This window comes from Glycine max, chromosome 14, assembly GCF_000004515.6.
Source record: "Glycine max cultivar Williams 82 chromosome 14, Glycine_max_v4.0, whole genome shotgun sequence".
Lineage (NCBI taxonomy): Eukaryota > Viridiplantae > Streptophyta > Magnoliopsida > Fabales > Fabaceae > Glycine > Glycine max.
The window spans coordinates 40,740,232-40,760,101 of record NC_038250.2 but is presented as its reverse complement, the minus strand read 5'-3'; the positions used below and the strand labels follow the sequence as shown (position 1 = coordinate 40,760,101).

The 19,870-nt window shown below is 35.1% G+C and overlaps 1 protein-coding gene across 1 annotated transcript; it reads right to left on the bottom strand.

Annotated features, from left to right (window-relative positions):
• Positions 1–16,380: 16,380 nt before the first annotated feature.
• LOC100527306 (uncharacterized) lies at positions 16,381–18,373 on the bottom strand. Its single transcript, NM_001250968.3, has 2 exons — positions 18,258–18,373; positions 16,381–16,995 (listed from the first exon to the last, which is right to left on the bottom strand). The coding sequence occupies exons 1-2, from the start codon at positions 18,305–18,307 to the stop codon at positions 16,761–16,763; spliced, it is 285 nt and encodes a 94-aa protein (NP_001237897.2). The 5' UTR covers positions 18,308–18,373; the 3' UTR covers positions 16,381–16,760.
• Positions 18,374–19,870: the final 1,497 nt, after the last annotated feature.

The window sequence follows — 19,870 nt, the reverse complement described above, 5'->3', positions numbered from 1 at the left end:
AGTAAACTTATTCTTTCTCAAGTGAATTTAAACCCAATCACCTAGTTTGATAACCATTTTCTTTTTCCCCTTATTGGAATATCTAGCATATTGTTCAATCTTTTTCTCAATTTTTGCTTCCCCCTTCTCATGCAAACTCTTGACAAATTTGACTTTAGAAAGTCCATCCCTATTCATCCTAGCAAAAGTGTTAGACAAAGGTAACAAATTAAGAGGAGACAATGGACTAGAACCGTAAACTACCTTAAAAGGAGAATAAGTAGTAGAGTTTACTACCCTATTATAAGAAAATTTAGCATGAGGTAGGCATTCCTCCCAAGCTTTCAAATTCTTACCTACCACGTACTTTAGAAGTTGAGATAGAGTTTGATTTACAAGGATGACAGGCATAGCACATGGGCTCAAGATTTCTCTCACCCATCATTTTTTCATCAAGCTCTCCAGTTGCCTTTGGATCTCTTTTGTCTCTTCCAGATTGCTTCTATATGTTGACTTATTTGGTAAGGAAGCTCCTAGAATGAGATAAATTTGGTGCTCTATCCCTCTTAAAGGAGTTAACCCATGAGGGGGGGTCTTTGGGGAAGACGTCCCCAAACTTTTTGAGTAATTCTTTCACACCTAGAGGAAAAAAACTAGCAATAGAAGACAAACAATAATCACGAGACATTAGTAAATACATAGGTTGCCTACCTAGTAGCACTCTCTTCACCTCTTTTTCTTTCATGAACAAACTCTGTATTTTCCTCTCTTGATTTTCATCTTTTTTTTTTCAGTTTCACTTTTTTTTATCTCCACCCTTTTATTTCTTTTCTCTCCTTTTATGTTTCTCTCTTTTTTCATCAGTTTTTTTCTCTTTTTTTCTCTCTTGTTCTTTTTTCACTCTGATTTTTATTTGATCCTCACAAATCTAACTTGGAGACAAAGGTTTAAGGGTAACCTTTTGCCCTTTATGTACAAATGAAAATTTGTTTATGACACCATTGTGGACGACATCCCTATTATACTACCAAGGCCTTCCAAGTAAGAGATGGCTAGCCTTCATAAGGACTACATCAAACAGTATCTCATCAACATATTTTCCAATGGAGAAGCATATCAAAACTTGTCTATCTACAACTAGCTCCTCATTCTTACTCAACCATTGTAGTTTGTATGGCCCAGGGTGAGGGGAAGTTTTCAAAGCAAGCATTTCAATCAATCTTTGGCTAGCTACATTAGTGCAACTACCCCATCAATAATAGAGCATATTTTCCCCATGACCATGCAACTAGTATGAAAAATGTTCTCCCTTTGAGTTTCATCTCCATCCTTACACACACTCCCCATTAACCTCCTAACCATCAAAAGATCACCTTCTAGGGGTTGTACATCCCATTCACTTTCACTCTCACTAAAAGAACTTGAAGAGCTAGAAGAAGATGCACTAATGATATCCTCATTACCCAGCACAACCATAGTCCTTTTGTTAGGACATTGGGAGGCAATATGACCCTTTCCCAAACACTTAAAACATTTAATAGAACTCGCCTTTGAAGAAGTGGGAGTAGGGTTAGAATTATTTTTACCAAGGGCAACACCTTTTTCATGAGATTTGAATAAAGATCCTCCCTCCTTCTTGAATGTCTCCTTATCTTTCCAAGTTGAAGAGTCATAGAGGGACTTCTTGTATCTTTGCTTCCTCTTTAATTGTTGTTCCACCTTGATAGCTTGATGAATGAGATGCTCCAAAGAGGCATAGTGGTGCAACTCTACAATGTCTTGGATCTCCCTATTCAGACCATGCAAAAACCTTGCCATGGTGGCCTCTTGAGACTCCTCAATTTGAGTCCTAATCAAGGAAATCTTCATCTCTTTGTAATACTCATCCATACTCCTATTTCCTTGAATTAGTCTTTGAAGCTTGTTGTGAAGGTCTCTCGCATAATATGATGACACAAATATCTCTCTCAAAACTCTCTTAATGTCTTGCCAAGTATTAATCAAAGGCATTCTCATCCTTTTAACATCACTCATCACTTGATTCTACCACACTAAGGCATATCCCTCAAACTTCAGGGAGGCCATTTTGATCTTTTTCTCTCCGTTGTAGTTGTAGCAAGCAAAGACTTGCTCAATCTTCATCTCACACTCAAGATACACTTCTGGATCATAAGTCCCTTTAAAAGTATGGATCTTCACCTTCACTCCCTCAATCCCTACAATTACAAAGAGAAAAAAAATTGGATAGGATATAACCTATAACAAGAACTTGGCTCTGATACCAGATGATGTGATCCTTTCTAGGAGCAGATTGCTTGATATAGGTTACAGAGTTTTTGATGTGATCCTTACTAGGAGCGGATCGCTTGATACAAGTTACAGAGTTTTTGGATGATGCCACTTCCAGTGAAGGAAGATAATTCAGGGTAAACGCCACAGGATTACCTTGATAAGTCCGAGATTGGTTCAGCGAGGAACCCAAAGAGAAGTTCTCACAAAATTTTATCAAATGCCAAAAGTCCTTCTATTGAAAACAAAATCAATACATATAGTGTATCTAAAAAAAATTAGAAATAGACATGGGCCTTCAAATCAGTTTGGGCCAAAATGACAACGAAAAAAAATAGAATATAAAAAAAGAACATATTTGGCATGGGCCTTCAGTAACAATTAATATTCTTAGCAGTACCTCTGCCTCTGGGCCTTCATCCTTCTCCACTTGGACCTTGTTAAGTATGTCTGCTACCATTTGTTGGAGGGTATCCACTAACTGTTTGGTCCTACTCCTGGTCATAGGTCCCTGTATTTGGCCAGTCTTAGGATCCTCATCAGTTTTGGATGACACCACTTCTAGAGAGGGAAGATAAGTTAGGGTAAACACCACAAGGATTACCTTGATAAGTCTGAGATTGGTTCAGGGAGGAACTCAGAGAGAAGCTCTCACAAAAAAATTTCAAATGTCAAAAGTCCTTCTATTGAAAACGAAATTAATACATATAGTGTATCTTAACCAAAAGATAGAAATAGGCTTGGGTCTTCAAATATATTTGGGCCAAAATGACAACAAAAAAAATAAAAATATAAAAAAGAATATATTTGGCATGGGCCTTCAAATTAATCTGGGCCTTCAACAACAATTAAAATTCTTTGTAGTGCCTCTGCCTCTGGACCTTCATCCTTCTCCACTTGGGCCTTGTTAAATATGACTGCTACCAGTTTAGTCCTACTCCTGGTCATAGGTGTCATACCCTAATTTCGTCTAGGGACCATCCGTTTGTTGGGATGCGACCCTCGTTTGACCACTTCGAGGTACTTGGCACCCATCGTTAGGCAATCCGTGAAGTTCTGTGACATGCCAGAAGTCATAAGGAAGCATTGTTGCACAATCCGTGAAGTTTCGTGACATGTCGGAAGTCAAAAGGAAGCATTGTTGCACAATCCGTGAAGTTCCGTAACCTCCCGGAAGCCAAAAAAAGGGATGATTACATAATCCGTAAGGTTTTGTGACATTACGGAAAGAAAACAAGTATCGTTACATAATTCGTAAAGTTCTGTAACGTTACGAAAAAAGAATCAGCAAAAAAAAAGGGACAGGGGGTGTATTTAGTAAACAGGGGGTACAAATAGCAATCAGGCCCACTTGGGCTTTCCAGGAAGTTCCACCAGAAGGCGGTGCCTTCTGGAGGAAGCAACCTAGCTTGCCTAGGCGAGATGGGTGGCAAGCTCCTCCCTCTTTTTCCCTATAAATAGGGGAAGGAGGGCAGAACAAAAATGTTCAACCCTCTTGGTATCTGAGAATCACTTAAAATTAGTGAGAAAAATTGTTTTCGTGAAGAAAATCCAAGCCGAAGTGCTTCCTTAACGCTTTCGAGACGTTTCCATGGGCGATTTTCTGAAGATTTTCCACCGTTCTTCGTCGTTCTTCGGTCTTCAACTGGTAAGTTTCCGAAATCAAACTTTTCAATTCATTCTATTTACCCTTAGTGGTCCCCACTTGTTTCGCGTGCTTTTATTTTCATTTCATTTACTTTCCGTACCCCTTTTGACGTGCTTTAGTCATTTATTTAAGTCATTTTCTCGCCTAATAAAAAAATAAAATAAATTTCCACTGATCATTTGAATTGTAACATCTTTTAATTTCTGTTAAAATGAAATCCGACCGTTCGGTCATGCCGTAACCACGTTTAAAACCAAAAAAGAGGCAAAATAATAATATAATAATAAAAAAATATCTTTTAGTAAAAATAATCAAAAAAATCAATCGGACGTTTTTCTTTGAAATTTTTCTTTCTTAATCGAATTGACTAATAACCAAAGTGAAACTAAGGCTAAAATCAATTCATAAATCAAACTTTTGTCATCACCTAAAAGCCATTTTTAAAGGTCCAACGCCTTGAAATGGTTTTTTCCGCTTTTATTGGTTAAACGTAGATTTCTAAAAAAGCCTAAGATCAACATGTAGCTTTATTACCTCTTTCAAAAATAACAAGAGATCATTAATGGTCCAATGCCTTAATGTTTTCTCTCCTTTCAAAAGAACCGAAAGATTGTTTAATGGTTCAACGCCTTAAATGACCTTTCATTCAATCAAAATATATCTTGCAAAAAGGATAAAAACAACTTAACCAATGCTCAGTTCTCAAAGAACTACGTAGGTCTGATTTCCTTATCACAATTGAGGAATACGTAGGAGCAAGAGAAACACCCTTGTCGACCACAAAAAGATAAAAAAATGTAAAAAGGCATAAAAAGACATAAGAACGTAAAAAAGGGAAGATAACACAAATTGAAGTCATGTTTGCACACTTGATTAAAGACTGTCGTCCCTTGTGATGGGCACGTGGGGTGCTAATACCTTCCCGTGTGTAAATACAACTCCCGAACCTTTCACTTAAAGTTCGTAGACCACGCCTTTTCTGGTTTTTTCGACGTTTTCCTCGAATAAACGTTGGTGGCAACTCCGCACGTTTTCCTTCTTTGGAAGATGCACCCGCAAGTCCCGCGTCGCCCTCCCGCCGAAAGGTAGGTTGCGACAATAGGTCCCTATATTTGGGCAGTTTTAACTACCCAAATACAAGGACTTATGACCAGGAGTAGGACCAAACAGTCAGTGGATACCCTCCAACAAATGATATCAGACATACTTAGCAAGGCCCAAGTGGAGAAGGATGAAGGCCCAGAGGCAGAGGCAAAGGCACTACTAAGAATATTAATTGTTGCTGAAGGCCTAGACCAATTTGAAGGCCTATGTCAAATATGTTTTTTATTTATAATTTTTTTGTTGTAATTTTGGCCCAAACTGTTTTGAAGGCCCATGTCTATTTCTATTTTTTTGTTTAGATATACTATATGTATGGATTTCGTTTTCAATATAAGAACTTTTGGCATTTGATAAAATTTGTGAGAACTTCTCTCTGGGTTCCTCGCTGAACCAATCTCAGACTTATCAAGGTAATCCTTGTGGCGCCTACCCCGACTTATCTTCCCTCACTGAAAGTAGCGTCATCCAAAACTCTGTAACCTGTATCAAGCGATCCACTCCTAGTAAGGATCACATCATCTGGTATCACAACTTCGACTCTTGTTACAGGTTGTATCCTATCCAATTTTATTTTTTTTTCTCTTTGTAATTTGTCTTAGGTTCGTGTTTTTTTTTCTATTATTCGTGTTCTTGTTCGCGTCTTGTTGCGTTCTTGTTTGCATCTTGTTGTGTTCTTGTTTATGTCTTGTTGAATTCTTGTTTGTGTTCTTGTTTTCGTTCTTATTCTAGTTCTTGTTTGTGTTCTTGTTTTCGTTCTTGTTCTTGTTCCTTTTAGATTTTGTGTCAAAAAAATTCTGTTTGAATTCTATTTCAAATTCTATTACAAATTTTGATTGGGGACAATTTGGCTTACTGGAAGAATTTAGGGGTTTAGGGTTTAGTAGGCTCTTGAATCTGTTTGCCTATTTACCTATTGAACAATTTGCCTAATTGCCTATTGAACAAATTGCCTAAATTATCCTAGACGAATTTGAAAAGAAAGCATTATAAAAAAATGTTGCAAAAAGTTTGAAAAAAAAGAAAATATTTGCCATGGGCCTTCAAATTAGTCCGGGCCTTCAGCAACAATTAATATTCTTGGTAGTGCCTCTGCCTCTGAGCCTTCATCCTTCTCCACTCGGGCCTTATTAAGTATGCTTGATATCATTTGTTGGAAGTTATCTACTGACTGTTTGGTCCTACTCCTGGTCATATGTCCCTGTATTTAGGCAGTTTTAGAATTCTCATCATGTCCTCTCTTCTTCGCTCTATATTTTCAATCCTCGCACTTAAAGCTTCACTACTCCTGTGTATTCTTCCCAAACTCTCCTCATTCTCCTTTCTCATACTCTCCATCCTTTCTTCATCTTCATAACTCATTCTTCTCATTTGCTCACCAAGTTTAATCATCTCCGCCCCGAGCCTTGCAGTTTTTGGAGATGGTGGAGTAACATTTGTACTTGTAGAAGCCATACCTACAAGAAAAGTTAGTGCACAAGTAGAAAATAGAATAGGACCTCACCACTCAACTTAGTGTTTCACTCAAGTTCGCTTATGTATTACTCTTTCAAGGCTTTTTCTTTTATAATATGCACTTTTGCCTTTTACCACTCTTATTTCTTTTTAGTTCTTATGCAGAACCTTCAAGCTCAAAATCAAGAAGTATTCAATGTGAAATATGTCACAAATCAAAACTCAACTCAAGAAGCCAAGAAAAGAAATACTCTAAGACAAAACAAAGGAACTTTAATGACAAGCAAAAATAATGAAATGAATACTCAAAAGGAATGACAAGGAAGACAAACCAAAAGACTCCAGAATGAAGAAAAAGATAGTCCAAAAATTGAACTATACTATATGTAAGTAACCAACAAGACAATTTTTTTTTAGAAATAGAAATATTTAAAAACAAGAAAGACTCTGTATGCAATTTTTTTCATTTTTCTTCTTTTTTTTGCTTCCTTTTTTTTATCTCTGCACTTTTTATTTTATTTTTGGCACACAATTCAAATTTGAATGCAAATATGTGATTGGGATAATCCAAATCCAGACTGTAACAAAATTTTGCCTCCAAATCTAAAAAATGGATTTCTTTTTTTAACTACTTTCTTTCCTTTGTTTTGCACAAATTTAATACTATATTTATAAAAAAGAAGATAAAAAGATATTGATACTAGATATAATTCAATAAAGAAAGATAGACACAAAGAAATAAAACAAATGAAGATAAAATAATAATATAGAGTTAAACAAAAAAATGACAGAATAAACAAAGGAGGAAACACACATGAAACAAAAAAAACAGGATATATAACACATGATTTCAAGAACCAAAGCTCTGGTACCAATTGATGGAACCCTGATTTGTGAATCCAATTTTTAGCATCAGGAATCTGGGGACCTATTTGAGACGCTATGAAATTGGGGAAAATAAAAGGAAAAAGTGGAATTAGAGAAGAAGATGGAAAGAACAATGCCACAATCTTGGGAGATTGATAAGTTGATGATGATTCACCACAAAGAATATAATTTTTTGATAAGAACTTAAGGTTTTACACAAGAACCAAAAAAGACAATCTTAATCGTGTCTAATATGAAAATTTCATCAAAACTGTTAATAAAGTGTTTAAGGAGTCTATTTATAACTCCTACTAATAATCCTAAATTAGGCCCAAGGCCCAATAACTAATCTAATAATTAAAAGACTTAAAAATAACAATAAAAAAGGTAACAGCCCATTACAAGTCCAAAAATAGGCCCAAAAATATAATTAAAAACGAAAATGAATCTTATTCTAAAAGTTTCTAAAATAAATGAACTTCACTTCTTCTTTTCTTTCTTGCATGAGAGAATTTAGTCTCTTGTCAAGCTTTTCTTGAAATCTCTTACTCATTGCTCAAGTTATTGGTTCATCCATGTTGAGCCCGCCTAAGCCAAACTCATTCTTCTTGGATAGTCCTCTATCATTTTGTGTAAAAAAAAACATATAACATTTTTATATATGAACTACAAAACATAATACTTTTAGAGATCAAATTTATAGTTAAGTCTTTCGAAGTAAAATTACATTTTAGGGATAATAGTTGCTATGCACAAGCGAGTGTCGTTGGGAGAATCCATCGATTAGCAATCAAAACTAGACACTACTTAAAAATGTTGTAGATATATTTTTCAGGGTGAATGTTTGCAAATTTGTTTTTGAATTAAATTGATTTTTTCATTTATTTTTGGTTTTTTTGAAGTGATGTAATTTATATTTTGGTTAAAAGCAAATCAATACTAAAATTTAGCATCTTGTTTTTATTTAATCAAAAGTACCTAAAATTGTTTACAACTTATCAATTTTGGAGTTATTGAACTATAAGTTCTTTCTGTTTGCTTCAGAGTTTGGGTGACATATGTACTACTCAGACTTGGCATGTTTACATGAGGGATGATCGATCGAGTAGACAACTTGAGGAACATGTGTAGTTATGTATTACTCAGACTTAGTAGACTCGACTAATAGTGTTGGGCTTGTTAGGAAAGTCAATATTCTATGATTCTTGTTATTATGAGAGTTAATTGTATCCCATGATTCTTGCTTTAAATATGGTAACAGTCAGTCATATTAGAATGACTTGATTGTAGGAATAGATTGTTGAGTTATAGGAGTAGAATAATCTAATTAGAGATATGCATTTGTGTATATATTGCCTCTATGATTCTGAATGAAAACACAACCAAATTATTTTCATCTTCTTTTTCCATTTTTTTACATGGCATCAGAGTAGTGATGATCTGCTTTCTCTCTTTCCCATTTTTTTAAAACCATTATGGCTAACGATGGAAACAAAAAAGATTCCAATAGCTCTTACTCTCTTCACCATTCCGATCATCCTGGAATGGTCCCATCAGCACATGTTCAGCCCCTTGTGAATGGATTGACTGAATTACAATTACAACAAATTTTGTTTATTATGCACGACAATGGAGCATCTCAATCAGCTACTCCCAAGGCAAATAATGTCAATTTTTCTTCAGGTTTGTCCGCACCCAAGTTGATAATTGATAGTGGTGCAACAAATCACATAACTTCTTCTCCATCTCTACTTGTCAACAGTAAAGAAACCCTTATTTACCACCAGTTGTTATGCCAAATGGAGATCAAGCTCCAATTATTTTTACTGGAAATTTACCTTTGAGTCCTATTATTTGTTTGAAGAATGTACTTGGGGTACCATCTTGTAAGGTGGATTTGATGTCTATGAGTCAAGTCACAAGAGAATTAAATTGTTCAGTAACCTTTTTCCCTCAATTATGTATTTTGCAGGATTTGATGACGGGGATGACGATTGGTTTGGGTGAACAACGAGATGGACTCTATTACTTGGTTTCAATGAATAAGACACACAAAGTAAATACCATCAAAGTTGCCTCCACTTCAAACACCACAAGTATATTGTGGCATAAATGTCTAGGACACTTATCCTCTTCTCGATTAGACTTTATGGCCAAAAACCTCCTTCATTTCCCTTTCAAGCAAAATAATGATTGTACTGCTTGTGCTCTTGCAAAACAAACTAGGCTTCCTTTTTCCACAAGTTCAATTTCCTCTGATAAACCTTTTGAATTAATACATTGTGATATTTGGGGGCCTTTCAAAGTTGCTTCCCTTTTTGGTGCAAAATATTTTTTGACTATTGTGGATGACTTTTCTCGTTTTACTTGGGTTTTTCTAATGCATTATAAAAGTGAGAAAAAAAAATTCTAACCAATTTTTTTCTCATATGTGAAAACCCAATTCAATACTACAATTGCAAATATTCGGGTTGACAATGGAGGAGAGTTTTTCTCTATGCGGGATTTTTTTTCCCAACAGGGCACTAATTATCAACATTCTTGCATTTACACACCTCAACAAAATGGGGTGGTTGAGCGCAAACATAGACATATCCTTGAGTCAGCCCGAGCTCTTCGTTTTCAATCTAATCTTTCTTTACACTTTTGGGCAGAATATATCTCTGTTGTTGTTCATATAATTAATAGGTTGCCCACACCTATACTTTCTCACCAAACTCCTTTCAAAAAACTTTATAAAAAAATTCCCTCTTATTCCCACCTTAGAGTTTTCGGATGTCTAGCTTATGCTACAAAGGTTCATGTACCCCATAAGTTTGCTCCTCGTGCCACCAAATGTGTTTTTATTGGTTATCCAATTAGTCAGAAAGCTTACAAATTATATGATATTGAAACCAATAAAGTCTTCACTAGTCGTGATGTTATTTTCCATGAGGATATTATTCCCTATGAACCCATTTCTCCTTCCCCAACTAAAACAGATTATGTCCTACCCATTGTTGTCTTAGATTCCTCACCCATCCAGCCAACACATGCAAAATCTAACCTTGCCACTACTACTTCTCCAAAAACCCCTTTGCGTCATTCTCAAAAAGCTCATGTCCCTCATATAGCCTTGAGTGATTATGTTTGTAATCCAGTAAGTTCTCCCGAATCATTGTCATTCTCGTCATCTTTTCCAAGTAAAGATACATGATATCCTCTCTACAATTTTATCTCATATGATTGTTACTCACCACAACATAGATCCTTTATTTCTACTATTACTAATGATGTTGAACCTACATGTTATGAACAAGCTGCTTCCCAATCTCATTGGCAAATAGCAATGCAATCTGAGTTGGCTGCTTTAAAGGCCAATAATACTTGGTTTCTCACACCTCTCCCTCCTAGAAAGCAAGTTATTGGTTGTCGTTGGGTCTATAAAATCAAGCGCAAATTAGATGGTTCTCTTGAACGGTATAAAGCACGGTTAGTAGCAAAAGGTTACACACAACTTGAAGGGATTGATTACCATGACACTTTTTAACCTACTGCTAAAATGGTTACAATACGTTGTTTATTAGCTTTGGCAGCTGCTCAAAATTGGTCACTTCATCAACTTGATGTCCACAATGCATTTCTTCACGGAGATCTTTCTGAAGAAATTTATATGTCTCTTCCTCCTGGTTTTCAGTGACAGGGGGAGAACCTTGTGTGTCGCCTCAACAAATCCTTATATGAATTAAAACAAGCCTCTCGCCAATGGTTTGCCAAGTTCTCTACAGCTATTCAAGGTGCTGGATTTATTCAATCAAACGCATATTATTCGTTGTTTACGTGTAAGAAAGGCAAATCATTTATTGCCTTATTGATCTATGTTGATGACATCCTTATAACTGGTAATGATCCCAATGCCATAATTGCTCTTAAAAAGTTTTTGCATAATCAATTATGGATTAAAGATTTGGGTGACTTGAAGTATTTTTCGGGCATGGAGGTTTCTCGGTCAAAGAAAGGTATATTTGTTGGATCGAGTGGCCTTAGAATAATTAAGAAGGGGGGGTTGAATTAATTATTCCTAAAACTTTACCAATTAAAAAAATTACTCTTTTAAGAATTTTACTTATGTTGTTAAGAGAATATGGAGTAGAAGAGAAACTTAACAGAAAGTAAAAGCGAAAATTAAATGCACAGCGAAAAGTAAAAGAGTAGGGAAGAAGGAAACAAACACACAAGAGTTTTTATACTGGTTCGGCAACAACCCGTGCCTACCTCCAGTCCCCAAGCGACCTGCGGTCCTTGAGATTTCTTTCAACCTTGTAAAAAACCTTTTACAAGCAAAGATCCACAAGGGATGTACCCTCTCTTGTTCTCTTTGAAACCCTAGTGGATGTACCCTCCACTAGAACTGATCCACAAGAGATGTACCCTCTCTTGTTCTCAGTCAAACCTAAGTAGATGTACCCTCTACTTGTACCACAAAGGATGTACCCTCCAATGTGTTAAGACAAAGATCTCAGGCTGTTAAACCTTTGATACTTTGTGAATGGGGATACAAAAGAATTCTCAGGCGGTTAAACCTTTGAACGCTTTTGTATTAGGGAATGGGAAGAATCAAAAGAATTCTCAGACTGTGTCGTTTTGAATTCTTTGACAAGGGAGAAGGGAGACACAAAAGAATTCAGGCGGTTAGTCCTTTGTTCTTTTGGAAAAGGGAGAAGAGAGACACAAAAAGAATTCAGGCGGTTAGTCCTTGGCGAATTCTTTTTGGCAAAGGGAGAAGAGAATGAAAAGGATGAATAGCACAAGTTTTCAAGGTTTAGAAAACCATAAAACTTCATAAAGCTTTTGGTACAAAGAAGAAGAAGAAGTTCAAAGAGATTCAAGGCTTGTAAAGGATTGTATAAGATTAATTGGAAAAGTAAAACAAAGTCTTGCTTTTATAGACTCTTCATGTCTGATCAAGAAGGTCATTCAGAAGAGTTATAACTTTTAGAAAAACTTAAAACCCATTTGAAAAAGTCAAAACCTTTTTGAAGAGTTACATCTTTAGATTTTTCAGAAACAAACACTGGTAATCGATTACACAAAGCTTTTGAGTGAAACAATGTGACTCTTCACTTTTAAATTTGAATTTCAACGTTCAAGGACACTGGTAATCGATTACCAAAACCTTGTAATCGATTACAGCCTTTTGAAAATATTTGGAACGTTGTAAATTCAGTTTGAAAACTTTTTCAAACTCATTTTGCTACTGGTAATCGATTACAATAATATGGTAATCGATTACCAGAGAGTAAAAACTCTTTGGTAAAGGTTTTGTCAAAAACTCATGTGCTATTCAAAGTTTTGAAAAAACTTTTTAATACTTATCTTGATTGAGTCTTTTCTTCATTCTTGAATCTTGAGTCTTGAATCTTGATCTTGAGATCTTGAGTCTTGATTCTTGATTCTTGATTCTAGGCTTTCTTCTTGAGTCTTGAATTCTCCTTGATTCTTGAACTCTTGACCTGTTCTTGATTCACTTGAGATGTTCTTTGATTCACTTGAGTTGTTCTTTGATCTTTTGAGCTTTTTGTTCATCACCTTTGTCATCATCTTTTGTTGTCATCATTGTTATCATCAAAACACCTTTGAATCATTGTTGATTCATCATGAAGCTTTGCTTCCACAATATTCATTTTGCAAAAAAAAAAAAAATATGCTTTGGAAATTCTAAAAGATGGAGGATGTTTGGGAGCTAAGCCTGTGAATTTTCCTATGGAGCAAAATGTAAAATTGTTAGATGAAGGAGAATTGTTGAAAGATCCATCCCCATATAGGCGACTTGTAGGACGCCTAATTTATTTGACTGTTACTCGTCTGTATATCACCTACTCAGTGATCATATTGAGTAGATTCATGCATGCTCCTCGCAAACCTTATATGGAAGCTGACATGCGAATATTGCGGTATCTAAAGAACAATCTAGGTCAAGGTTTATTTTTCTCTTCCTAAAATGATTTATCTTTATGTGCTTTTTGTGATTCAGATTGGGGAGGTTGTCCAATATCCAGAAAATCAACTACAGGGTATTGTGTTTTTTTTATCCTCTCTAATTTCTTGGCAAACAAAAAGACAAAAGATAATTTCTCTATCATCAGCTGAAGCAGAATATAGAGCTATGACAGGCGCATGTTGTGAGTTGTCTTGGCTACGTTCATTGTTGAAGGATTTAGGGATATTGCACTCAAGGGCAATACTGTTGTATTGTGACAACAAAGCAGCTCTTCACATTGAATCTAATCCGATATTTCATGAAAGAACGCGACATATAGAGATAGATTGTCATTTTATTCGTGATAAAATTCAAGATGGTTCAGTTGCAACTGAGTATGTTCCTTCAACAGAACAAGTTGTCGATGTGTTCACTAAACCACTAGGGAAGGAATCATTTCTTACAATGAAGCGCAAATTGGGAGTTCTTGATATCCACTCTCCAACTTGAGGGGAAGTGTTAGAAAAGTCAATATTCTATGATTCTTGTTATTATGAGAGTTAATTGTATCACATGATTCTTGCTTTAAATATGGTAACAGTCAGTCACATTAGAATGGCTTGATTGTAGGAATAGATTGTTGAGTTATAGGAGCAGAATCATCTAATTAGAGATATGTATTTGTGTATATATTGTCTCTATGATTCTAAATGAAAACACAACCAAATTATTTTCATCTTCTCTTTCCATTTTTTACAGGGCTTAACAAGCGTAACGTGAGTGTAAGCTAAATTGGATCTCACAATACAATAAAAGCAATAACATGAATATGTGTAACAATAGAAATGAATATCAATTTTTAACGTGAAAAATCTCTATACCAAGGTAGGATAAACTTAAAAAATATTTCACTATATTAAACAATATTACAATATTCTCTTCATTCTCTTTCACACACAAGAGATAGAATATAGTGTTTCCTTCGGAGATCCACTTTATTCAAATACTATATTTTTTAGGTACCAAAGAACTGTAAAGTTAATACACACTCTAGTATATTTTTTTCACACTTTTAGGATTTACTCAACACTTTATTTTTCTGTCATTATTTTTCTCACACCTACCCAGAAGCTTTTTTTTGCTTTTGCTCTTGATGCTTTCCTTCATCTGTCAAGTTGTGGTGGATCTATGTATAAGGATGTGGGAGCAATTGTCCCCACAAGATTTTACTTTTTATTTGTTTGTGCATAATAAAAGAATATTTTCCCCCATAAAAATATAAGTATTGTCCCCATAAAATGTTTTTTTAAGATGAATGGAAAATAAATATAAGAAATTTTAAAAAAATAGAATAAATTGATACTAGTTTTACTTCTTTATCCTTTTAATTTTTTGAAGTATGAAAATGCATAGAGGACAATTGTAATTTGTAGAAACTTAAGTATTTTGGATTCTTTTTTTTCAATATTTTGAATTTCTTTTGTCATGACACTATGTATTTTATAGAAGCGTGTGATATTCTTATTTTGTGAAAATATTGGATAAATGATCATTTTGGTCCCAAGATGTGTAAACAAGTGACAATTTAGTGTATGAAAGAAAAAAAATTCTGATTTAGTCCATAAACATCTAAAAAGTGTGACAATTATATCCTGTAATAATAATTGATGTTAAATTGATCATCAAAAAATACAACTTAATATCAAATTAACACTTGAACATTACAACTTAACGACAAAATAGTCTCACAAAACTTAATGATAGGATGCCAATGTCACACTTTTTACATATTTAAGGACTAAATTAAAGTTTTTATTCTTTTAGGACTAAATTGTTACCAATTTATACATTTAGGGACCAAAATGATCATTTATAAAAAAAAATATTATAAATCATTTCTTGTCCCAACTAACAAAAATTTCTGGATCACCACTATTGTCAAGTCTTCTATTTATAGAAGGAAAAAACAATATAAACTGATACTAAGCTTTTCAACAAAACCTGCATTGTAAAGAATGTTTTCAATGCATTTCAAAATTATCTACATCTCAGGCTACACATCTAAGCAAGGCTAGTATTTTTTTTCATAGAAGCATGTGGTGCATTAAATGCATTGTGATTGTTTTGGCTAACCCAGAGGGGTGCTTGGTAAGTAGATTAGAGTATTCATTCAAGAGTTAATGTACTATAAGCTCTTTCAGGTTGATTCAAAGCTCAGGGGTATCTACTCAACTGAGCATCCTTCTTGCAGCAAACTTCATTTCTTTGATCCTTGCTACCATTAATGATACTTATATCCTATTACTATGCCTATGGACCTAGAGATCCCTTCTAAGGAACACTGAATACTCTAATTTGAATTCAAACCTTAATCTCAATACTTGTCTCTTACCTCTAAGTGTTGGATTACTTTTGTAGATATCCTCATCGTCGTGCAAGGAAAAGAGATAGGAGGAGTAATCGTAGGAAGAGGTTCTACTAAATTTTGGAGAAGACATTGGAGGAGTAATCTTAGGTAGAGGTTCTATTATATTTGGTAAGAATAATGTGAACATTTACCTAAAATTAGGTTAACTAGTATTTCATCATGCGTGTTCTTTTTATCTGTAAGAGTCAGAAATATACAAAGAGATTTAGAGTAGCTTACACACCCTGCTCAACCAAGTGAGCTAGATTCCTTGATTTCAACATTCATGTTTAGTTACACATTTCATGGATTCAACAAATAAAAACTATTCTATGTAACTTCTACATTTTATATTGGTCGGATGTGAAAATATTACTATATGTGTATTTTTAATGTCATCCAAAACACGGTAAACTTATTTTTGAATAGTTCAACATGATCTAAACAGACATTAACGTGTTTGTTAGCAGGAATCAACGTAAAAGTTGAGCATCCAAGCTGTTAAGAATAACTTCTACGTTATTGTGTGATTTTGATGTGAATTTGAGGTCAAACGTGAGTAATTAATACGAATCTAAAAACATGCTAAGTCTGGCAGAAATTGCATGTGTATACAGTGTTACATTATAGCGAACAAAATTGTGACAGTGCCTCATGAGCAAGGTAAAAATGTGAGATAAAAAACAAGAGATCAGCTTCCTTGTAAAAATGGGTACAGTGCTCCAATTATTCGATACACAATTTGCTCCAAAAATAAGAACCCTTTCGGGTGTTGTAGCTATATCCCAACAAGGGCGTTTTTCAATTACCATTATATTGGAAACATAATGTAACCAAACATCCCTGCAATCCTTATAGTAATAAATTAACATAGAAATGCTTCATACCCGCCTTCTTTGGTCTACACTGCTGGAAGAAAAACCAGAAAAAAAAGGCCAACGAAAAAGCATCAATTAGAAGAACATTTGACCTTAGGCTACCAGAAAAAGTGCATTTAGTTTGTTACAATCATGACCAAATAAATTTGACAATGCTGACAACTTCAACATAGCAGTTTATGAATCAATTTCTGTTTCACCCAAAGAAGTCTCGGCAGCAGCATTTTGCGCTTCAAGTAACTTCATTTGGCGCTCTGCATGTTCCCTTTCGCAAGCACTAATTCCCATAATAATATCCAACATAGTACCAGTGGTGCCAAAAAATACAAGGGGTGCCAGAGATTTGCGCTTTATCCCCACTGGAATAGCCAGCAAAGCTCCTGCAACTGAGAATACCCAAGTGCCCAATGCACTGCAAACTTTCCTTGTTCAGTAAGATTTCAACCAAAATTAACAAAAGGCATTGTGGAAAAGACAAACATATTAAGGAAATCAGGACCCCCTTGCAGATTTCCAGACTATAGCAAAACAAACCATTTAGAAGGACACCAAACTTACCCCAATTCACAACTGCTTATAAGAAAAGCAAATAATCATAAAGCAGATGATATACAAAGTGGGGTAAAGAGGAAAAGAAGTGAGGGAACTAAAGTGTCACTGCAACATGTCATGCCATACCAGAGGAGTACCCATGATCATGAACATCATGATAAGCCCCTATCTGAATGCCAATACAGTAAAGTAATTTGAGTAAACCCTCAAGTTAATCCTCTAAAGTTTCACTTACACACATCACCACATTCGTTCTCCAGATTTTCTTTTAATGTTAAATTGTTCCTTCAAAGATTTAAAACATCATGAAATTTTTGGAAGACTAAAGTGGAATAAATTTTTGGAGGATTCATATGGTGAATCACTGAATCATGGACCTTGGGATGATCAACTGGAGGGTTTACTCTAAAATTTATTGGAGCATATAGTCTACTCAACATTCTTATTATCCTGTGTTCCAGTGTCCCAACACCTTCATGAATCGTCAGACATTCACTGTCTGCTGCATTGTAGTTATACTTACTGAACTGCCAAAACCATTTATCTTCAAGAATAAATATTTGACAACTCAATAACATATAGGCACTTAGGAAAACTAACAATATCTATACTTGGGAAAAAACTTGCTCTGCCTTGTGTTCCAAAAGTGGGAGGAATAATTAAACCAAAACACATAATTAGTGACCTTTTTAACAACTAAGTAACACAACAAAGGAGTTTTCTATTGACATTGTCATAACCAACAGTAGATTCAGGACTTTAAGGAAACAATTTTTTTCGCGTAACAAACCAATTGCGTTGGAACTGTTAGAACATGTTTATTGGCTAATCCAAATAAACTATCCCTTCACCATGGACCCATTACAAGGGAGCAAAATAGGATCCCTAATTTCCACAGCGAGTCCCTTAAAATTTCAAGGCTAATTACTAGTTCTGAAATTAAATTCGAATTCTTTATTTAATGGGGTGTGCAACAAAGGCTTCAACAATTTAATCTTATACTGGGTTTCTATGAATCCGACAATTAGATGAGATGGGTTAATCATGTTATGAATTCAGGGAAATATTTAACGGAAAAACTATCACTTCAAAAAACAGAAATAAAGAAGAAGAGACACCCACTTGGAAACAGAACAATCTTCAAGATGCTTTACATTTTCTTCACCTCCCATTTTCCGCAGAAACAAACGAAACGGTAAACAGGAAAGAGGGATAGAGAGGAAGAATAAGTGTGCGTTTCACTGGCCTCGATTTCGACAACTTTACTTACGAGTCCAAGGAGTGGTGTCTTTCTACCAAGGACCAATTAGAAAAAATACGAGTTCTTTAGGTTTTTTATTTTTTGCAGTTGACAACCAAATATACGAAAATTGCACTTTACTAACTTTTTTGCCAGGGGGTATATTTAAAGATATATTTATTTAATTAATTTTATAAAACACCTTTTGTTTATCCTTTGGAATTGAAGAAAGTGTGAAAATTTATATTAATTAACGCTTCATGCTCAACCGAGTTAGACCATTTCATAATTTTTTATACATGGGAAAGCTGAAACAAGACAGAAAGAAAGAAAATAAAACAACAATCAAACCCTAAAATGAACTGCTCCCATTTTGTCAGTCATAACAAGAGTTGATAACTGAGATGGACAAACATTCCATATTTTGTATGACTCTGCATGCGTTGCCCCATATTTAGCAAGCCAGTCAGCATAAGCATTTTCTTCCCGCAGAGTATGCTTGAAAGAAACTATCCATGTCAAAGCCAAAAGATGATGGATAAGCTGAACCAGAGGAGAGTATGGATGGTACTCATTAACTTCGTTCTAGATGAGATGTAAAGCGAGTGTTGAATCTGACTCACAAAGAACATGTGTATAACCATTATTCCAAGCAGTACGGAGACCATAATAAATGGCTAAAAGCTTTGCTTTGAGACTAGATGTAGTGCCGCACTCCCCAGAGAAAGCTGTAAGCATATTTCCAGCAAGGTCTCTAATGATTCCTCCATATCCTGAGTCTCCTGGATTACCTATAGAGCTTCCGTCGGTGTTAAGCTTAACAAAAGGGAAAGTTGGTGGGTCCCAACTAACATTCCTGCCCATCCTTGGTTGTGTTGGTTGTTGCAAGGTGTTGATGACATCATTGGACAAAATGTTAACTTGATTAATAATCTGCCATGTTGTCCATCGCTTGTTCTGGAAAATAAGAGAATTTCTACTCTTCCAAATTGTCCAACATGTCACTGCAAAGAGGATTCCTCTAACGCTGTTGATGTTGTTCACGATCCAATCCACACAATTTGCAACGTAGAAATTTGAATCATGGTCTAGATGAAGAAATTGCCACACCTGGCGAGAGTAATGGCAGTCACAAAGTAAGTGTAAAATTGTCTCCTATCCATGCATGCACCTGTTACAAGAGGAAACCACAGCCAAGTGTCTAAAGACGCGAAAATCATTAGTAGGAAGGCTACCATGGAAGGTAAGCCAAAAGAAGTGTTTAATATTTTCCAGTATTTGCAATTTCCAGATCCAGGACCAATTTCCAAATTGACTAGTAGGTAATGAATTTACGGCAATAAGCCATTTGAAGGCTGTAGTAGCAGTAAATATTTCGTCTCCTGAAGGGCCCCAAACAATGACATCCTCCATATTGTCATTAAGGATGTAAATTTGAATTTCTTTCTTGGTTTCCATTGGTAATGGTGTGGATAATTTTTCAAAATGCCAAATA

Coding starts and splice junctions, on each gene's coding strand:
- LOC100527306 (NM_001250968.3), bottom strand. CDS start 18,307: ATGGGAGGTGAAGAAAATGTAAAGCATCTTGAAGATTGTTCTGTTTCC. Junction 16,996..18,257: donor GAAGATTGTTCTGTTTCCAA/GTGGGTGTCTCT, acceptor GAAAGTTTGCAG/TGCATTGGGCACTTGGGTAT.